Source organism: Salvia splendens, chromosome 6 (assembly GCF_004379255.2).
Source record: "Salvia splendens isolate huo1 chromosome 6, SspV2, whole genome shotgun sequence".
Lineage (NCBI taxonomy): Eukaryota > Viridiplantae > Streptophyta > Magnoliopsida > Lamiales > Lamiaceae > Salvia > Salvia splendens.
The window spans coordinates 27,572,071-27,579,459 of record NC_056037.1 but is presented as its reverse complement, the minus strand read 5'-3'; the positions used below and the strand labels follow the sequence as shown (position 1 = coordinate 27,579,459).

Below are 7,389 nucleotides of genomic sequence, written 5' to 3'. Positions count from 1 at the left end.
CGTGCATTCGGAGTCCTCCAAGCACGGTGGGCTATTGTGAAGGGAGCTGCCCGTGGTTGGTAGCGTTCACTAATCGCTGACATCATGTATGCATGTATCATAATGCATAACATGATCGTTGAGGACGAGGAAGAAAATGTCACTTTGTGGAGCGACGATCCACTCGCCTTCACCGCGACTGACTACGTTGTCACCGCCCCGCCCGTGCAGGGCCTTCCTCCCGACATCCGCAATGTCATGGCCCGTTCAGCTGTGATGCGCCAAGAGGAACAACACACTCGCCTCCAAGCCGATCTAATCGAAGAGTTTTGGACTCTCACCAACGTGTTCCGGCATTGACCATATGTTTTTAATGGTTTTTTTTGTTTTTTAAATTTCTATGTTGTAATTTTCAATCTTCGATCGAAAATTAACTTTTCCATGTTATAAATTTCGGGCGTTTTTTATTTTACGTGTAAAATAGGTTGAAGTTGTGAATAGTGTCATTTATTAGTTGCAGCCAGGGTTGTGGCCCGCATGGTTAAAGCAGTTGGGGCCTAGGACTCAAATTTGGGGGAATGATGACGTGGAGGGGACTTGGGGCATGAAACCGGGCCGGGGTTAATGATGCTCTAAGAGAGAGGATGAGAATGATAGTAAAAATAGTGTTAGTGGATAGTAAGACCTATATTATTAAATTGATATAATTTTCAAAAAATGAAATGCACATATTTTTATAGAATGAATAAAAATGAAAATGCATATATTTTTATGGGAGGAATGAAGTATAAAAGAAGTCGATATAAGTACTAGAAGTAAAGAAATCAGTACTCCTCTCGTATTATTTAAACAATACTCCTCTCCTATTATTTAAACAAAAACAAATACTCCTATTTTTGAATTTAATGGACTAAAACTTGTGATTTCATTGCAGACACACAGTTTCGAAAAACCCTAATTTCAATAGTAATTACGAAAAAACCTTCACCCTTTTTCAGGCGCTGTAGCTCCTCCATTCCGCCGCCGCATCCGTCGTCAACATGAAAAACCTCAAGTTTTCTTGGGAGGTTTGGTCGGAGGTGCAGCTGAGAAAGGAGCAGGGTGATGAATCCCTGCGGTTGGCCACCTTCGACATCGAGCGCAGCCGCCTCTTCTTCGCCTCCACCGCCAACTTCATCTACACTACTCAACTTCCTTCACCTCAGGTAACAGCACTTCCTTCTTCTCCACTATTCAATTCTCCTTCAATTTCTTTTCCCCTCTTTTAATCGCATGCTTTAATTTAGTAATTGATTACTTCAATTTCACAAATGGTAAATTTTACTGCTAGGTTTTTATCCTCCCCGTTTCATTTTCATTCAATTCGATCTGATTGATTTATTATTTCATCTTCGAAACTGTGCAGACTGAGGGAGCATGGAATAAGAGCTCAGCGCCTGCTGCAACTCGGTTGGATTTGGAAACTGGAGACGTTATCACATGTTTGGATTATCTCATGGAAAAGGAATCTTTGGTGATTGGAACATCGAGAGGGCATCTGTTGCTGTATTCGGTTGATGATGGTGTAACCGAAATTGTAGGCCAGGTAGAAGGTGGAGTTGCGTGTATTTCTCCGAGTCCGGATGGGGATTTACTTGCTATAATGACTGGTTTTGGGCAGATCCTAGTCATGAATCTTGATTGGGATCTATTGTACGAGATGCCTCTTGATGATGCACCCGAAGGTGTTGACGTACGTAAGGACTTTTTCCATATTTCATCTCAATTGGTTATGCGTTTCCATGCGTTTTACTTTAGGATATCAGTTTGAACTTTCTTGTATATTGCTCTTGAATGGAAGACTGTTTGGATTGTATTTGCCAAATTCTCATATCTAAGGTACATAAGTGCATGTACCAAATTATGGTCGGAATTTCTCTGAGGAGGGTTGGAGAACTCATGCATACATAATAAATTTGCATGCTTCACATGATTTTTGTCATACTAAAATATTTTTGTTATACTAAAATATTTAATAGAAACAAGGTGGAACTGGATAAAGTTTTAGTTCTTGAAATAATTCCTGGATATCTCTTCCATTCTATTGGTCGAAATTGGCAGGTGTTTCTTTTATCAACATAAAGACGACGGTTCTGTTGGTTTAGATTGTGTTAAAATTTGAAAAAGTTGTTTTTGATTATTTTATCTTAGTTAGATTCATAGAGCTTTCTTAATTGCACCTTAACAGTTTGCAAATGTAATGATCTTTTACTTTGTTGATGATGTTTCGACCTCTTCTCCTTTGTGTTACCCCTGCTCCTGTGCTATAACTCACTAACCACACAGGAGAGGGAAATCACACTAGAAAATTGGAATGGGTTTCTAAACCATTTGTCACCCCAAGGGATTGATGTTGTTCCGTTTTTCTATCTTATTATTGTTCACTATTGTTCTTTAGATAAATTTTGGCATTATGTGAAAGTGAAACTGATTACATGCAGAAGATTTTTCTTTGAAAAATGAATGGACTTTGGAAGAAGGATAACTTCAATGCTAAGAATGCTGAACTGAGAATCTGTTTATTTGTATAGTAACCTGACTCATTTAATTGTTTAGCAGATGGATCAGCCTTTTCAGTTGATTGTTTCTCTGAGGCCTCAATTTCATGGAGAGGTGACGGGAAGTTTTTTGCTTCACTGAGCAAGGTCCATGATTCCTTGTCCTTCCACAAGAAGCTTAAAGTATGGGAGCGTGATTCTGGTGCTCTCCACTCTGTCTCAGACCCAAAGCCGTTCATGGGGTCTGTTATTGACTGGAATCAGATTGGGGCTAAAATTGCCACCATGTATGATCAGAATGAAGAGAAGAAATGTCCGTCTATAGTTCTGTATGAGAAAAATGGTCTAGAGAGGAGCTCATTCAGTATCAATGAGGGAATAGATGTAACTGTAGAATTTCTTAAGTTCAATTGCAATTCAGATCTTCTTGCTGCTGTTGTCAGAGGTGAAACAGTTGATACCCTGAAGATATGGCACTTTAGCAATAACCGCTGGTATACGAAGCAAGAGATCAGATATTCCAAGGAAGATGGAATAAAGTTTATGTGGGACTTGACCAACCCACTAAAGTTGATCTGTTGGAGTCTTGATGGCAGAATCATAACCTGCAAGTTTGTCTGGGTTACAGCTGTGATGGGAAACTCAATAGCATTTGTTATTGATGGCTCAAAAGTTTTGGTGACCCCATTTTCTTTGTCCTTGATGCCACCTCCTATGTACTTTCTTGAATTCGAATTTCCCTGTGCCGTTAGGGACATTACTACTTATTCAAGAACTTCCAATAATCGTCTGGCTGCATCTCTATCAGATGGAAGCTTGTGCATTGTGGAGCTTCCTTTGCTTGATGAATGGGATGAGCTGGAAGGCCAGACATTCAGAGTTGAGGCTTCAGACTCTGGTATAAACATTGGGCCTTTGCTGCATCTTGCTTGGTTGGATTCCCACACACTTCTTGGTGTTTCTACTTTAGATTCCAGTCACAGTAATTTTAGTAACAGAAACTTCCTAGATGGGGATGTTCGTACAAGGCATTACTTGCATGGAATTGAGATAAGTTGTTCTGAAGATCGCGTTTCTGGTTCCATGACATGCTCAGGATGGCAAGCAGAAGCTCTGAATCATATGCATCTTGAAGGGGTTGTTGCTGGCATAGTGTGTAATCCACTCACTAGCTGCTCTGCATTTGTTCAGTTTGAAGGTGGAAAAATATTTGAGTGCACGTCAAAATTAGGTGTGAACAGAGGGGTCAGTCTTCAGAGATGTGATGAAATGGATTTCCTATCGTCCTGCCCATGGATGGATATTGCCCCAGTTGAAGGGCATACGCGAGAGAAACCATTGCTTTTAGGTCTTGATGACAATGGAAAACTGCATCTTGAAGGAAGAATATTGTGTAACAATTGCAGTAGCTTTTCAACTTACTCAAGTTCAGGTGATGGGATGATAACACACGTGGTAATCACCACTAAACAAGATTTACTATTTATTGTTGATGTTGGTGATATTGTCCGTGGGGAACTGGAAAAGAATTATGAGAATTTCCAACCTGTTGTAGCAAAGAATAGAAAAGGAGAAAATGAAAGCATTTTTATTAACACATGGGAAAAAGGAGCAGAAATTGTAGGAGTTCTTCATGGTGATGGGTCTGCTGTGATATTACAAACTACTCGAGGAAATCTTGAATGTGTGTATCCCAGGAAATTAGTTCTTGTTTCGATAATCAACGTGTTGGCTAATAGGCGGTTTAAAGATGCCTTGCAAATGGTAAGAAGGCACAGGATTGATTTTAACATCATTGTTGACCATTGTGGTTGGCAAACCTTTACCGAGTTAGCTGCAGACTTTGTTGTACAGGTTGGCAACCTGAATTATGTAACTGAGTTTGTTTGTGCCATTAAAGGTGAAGATGTTATGGAGACACATTATAAAGATTATACATCCTTACCATGCATCAAGAGGGATAAAGTTGTGAGATATGGTGAATCGAAGAGTGCAGATGGTGATAATAAAGTATCCTCTGTTTTATTGGCCGTGAGGAATGCTCTTGAGGATAAAATTGAGGAAACTCCAGCAAGAGAGCTTAGCATTCTGACCACCTTGGCTAGAAGTAGCCCCCCAGCTCTGGAGGAGGCTTTGAGGAGAATAAAGATTATCCGAGAACTAGAGCTTTCTGCAGCTAATGATACAAAACGACCTTATCCTTCATCAGAGGAATCCTTGAAGCATTTGCTATGGCTTTCTGAGTCAGAGGCAGTTTTTGAAGCTGCTTTAGGCCTTTATGATTTAAATCTTGCTGCTATTGTTGCGTTAAATTCACAAAAGGACCCAAAAGAATTTCTGCCCCTTCTACAAGAATTAGAATGTATGCCTAAACTTTTGATGCAATATAACATTGACCTTAAATTACAAAGGTATGAAAGTGCTCTAAGGCACATTGTTTCTGCTGGGGACTCTTATTATGAAGATTCCTTGAATCTAATGAGTAAAGTCCCAGAGCTTTATCCGATTGGACTTCAGTTGATTACTTCTGACAAGAAACAACAGGTGCTTGAAGCATGGGGTGATCATCTTAATGCCACAAAATGCTTTGAGGATGCTGCTACCACATATTTGTGTTGCCCTTGTTTAGAGAAGGCACTGAAGGCATATCGTGCTGGTGGTAATTGGACTGGGGTTCTGACTGTGGCTGGCCTTATGAAGGTTGGAAAGGATGATCTTCTGCAACTGGCACGTGAGCTGAGTGAGGAACTTCAAGCACTTGGTAAACCCAGGGATGCGGCAAAAATACTCTTGGAGTACTGCTGTGATGTTTATAATGGTGTTAGCCTCTTGGTGGATGCAAGGAGTTGGGAAGAGGCATTAAGGATTGCTTTCTTGCACAGAAGAGATGATCTAGTTTTAGTAGTGAAGGATGCTTCTCTAGACTGTGCAAGCGTGCTGATGGGAGAATATAATGAAGGGGTGGAGAAGGTTGGAAAGTACTTGACCCGTTACCTAGCAGTTCGCCAGAGAAGATTATTACTTGCTGCAACAATTAAATCAGAGGAGAGATTGGAGGGCTATCTTGATGATGAAACTGCTTCACAAGCTAGCAGTAATTTTAGTGGAATGAGTGCATACACCACCGGGTAAGTGTTTATATATATTGTGCATAGCTTCATTCCAAGATCTATAATAATCTCCCATATAAGAATGTTAATTAAGTAAACATCATGCTACCTGTACTAAAATGTTTTCTATTTCATTTATTGCTTCTATAAACCTGGTGTTTTTTGTTAGGAAATCTGAAAACATGTTAATGTGTGCTAGATTTAAGGGTTTCAAATGTATCATAATAGAGCCCTTCCAAACAACCTAGACTTGGGATTCAGATATATTGATTCAAATTCCATATCATTCTTTCCATATGCAGCCTAACATGATTTTCTACTCTTTTTCTTAAGAGAATGAGTATTACTATAAAATTAGTTACTCTTTTTATGGTGCCATATTCATTGTATGAGTGCGTAGCTGAAACCTCATCTTGTTTGGATTGGTCTGTGCATATCAAATCAGAAATATGAAAATCCAGTAAATCTAGTTTCCATTATATTGGTCTGTGCGGCTAAAACCACCTATGTGGCATAAGAATGACCCGTCTTGTGTTGCTCCATTATATGTGCAGGTCGAGAAGAGGTTCAACTGCTCCCACGTCTATCAGCACGTCCACTAAGGGAAGAGATCGCCAACGGAACAGGGGCAAGATTAGAGCTGGAAGGTACAATGTTGATTCAACTATAGCTGCTTTTCGTGGTTATGTACATGCAACTTTCTTTTAGACCTTCTGTTTCTGATGTTCAAACTCCGTCTTTTCTGTGCAGTCCTGATGAGGAGGCGGCTTTAGTTGAGCATTTGAAGGGGATGTCTCTGGCTGAAGGAGCAAAACACGAGCTCAAGTCTTTATTAATTTGCCTCGTGATGCTCGGGGAGGAAGACACTGCAAGGAAACTGCAACACACTGCGGAGAAGTTTCAAGTGTCTCAAACTGCAGCAGTGAAGTTGGCAGATGATTTGATGCCAATTGACAGCATTGATGAGCAGGCCTTCAATCTGGAGATTTACATTCAGACTGTGCAGAAAGAAGTGCAGAATTCAGACGCATTCTCCTGGAAATCGAAGGTACTCGGGTGATGGAACGAGATGTTTGGTTGCATCTTGACACGGGGAAGGAAGATATCGATGTTAGTCTATCAAGAGCAACCCAGCCTTGCAGATTTAGTTAGTGGTTTTTCGTCGTTTCTTAGTTCCAGTTTTTGGTTATTTAAACAAACCCAAATATGCACTACATTTCTTTCTAAATCATCTACATATTCATGAAATATGAAATCAAATGCTCCATCCATTTAATCTTAGTTAATGACCAAGTATGCTTAAGAAGGAAAATGACAAGTAGATTTGATTGAAATTTTGATGCATGTGATGTTGAGAACTGTTGTGAAGATTTCTGTTACATCTTCATTCTTTTTTATATTTGGTCAATAGGAATTTAGTTTGTACTCCCTCTGTGACCCTATTAATAGTGAGACCCTATTAATGGTTGACACACAATTTTTTAACACAATATGAACGCACATGAAAGTAATGGATTTAGGTCAAATTTGACTAGGTTTTGTTATCAGGTTGATCTATTAAAAACTCAGTGATTTGGGTTTTGAGTTATCTGTTTAAGAAACAAAATTATTATTTTACTTAATTTTATTAATTAAAAACATTATATACATAATTTTATTAATTACATTCAAATCACGATAAAAATTTTAAATCATAATGTACACATTTTAATGGTGTAATATCAAACTTTATCGTGAAAATCACATTTAAATCGTTATTGTTG

General features: G+C 39.2%; 1 protein-coding gene across 4 annotated transcripts; it reads left to right on the top strand.

Moving 5' to 3' along the window:
• The first annotated feature begins 890 nt into the window (after nucleotides 1-890).
• On the top strand, nucleotides 891-6,907 carry LOC121808085 (elongator complex protein 1-like). 4 transcript variants are annotated; one of them, XM_042208426.1, is made up of 5 exons: nucleotides 891-1,184; nucleotides 1,385-1,715; nucleotides 2,578-5,644; nucleotides 6,181-6,273; nucleotides 6,377-6,907. In XM_042208426.1, the coding sequence occupies exons 1-5, from the start codon at nucleotides 1,020-1,022 to the stop codon at nucleotides 6,684-6,686; spliced, it is 3,966 nt and encodes a 1,321-aa protein (XP_042064360.1). In that variant the 5' UTR covers nucleotides 891-1,019; the 3' UTR covers nucleotides 6,687-6,907. The 4 variants fall into 4 exon arrangements, with proteins under 4 accessions (XP_042064360.1, XP_042064359.1, XP_042064361.1 ...); XM_042208425.1 differs by having other exon boundaries at nucleotides 2,575-5,644; XM_042208427.1 differs by lacking the exon at nucleotides 891-1,184 and having other exon boundaries at nucleotides 1,573-1,711.
• The last annotated feature ends 482 nt before the right edge of the window (nucleotides 6,908-7,389 follow it).

Bases quoted from the DNA above. Each gene is read 5' to 3' on its own strand.
- LOC121808085 (XM_042208425.1), top strand. From the start codon at position 1,020: ATGAAAAACCTCAAGTTTTCTTGGGAGGTTTGGTCGGAGGTGCAGCTG. The intron at 1,185-1,384 runs GTAACAGCACTT...GAAACTGTGCAG, and splicing joins CTCAACTTCCTTCACCTCAG to ACTGAGGGAGCATGGAATAA. The intron at 5,645-6,180 runs GTAAGTGTTTAT...TTATATGTGCAG, and splicing joins ATGAGTGCATACACCACCGG to GTCGAGAAGAGGTTCAACTG.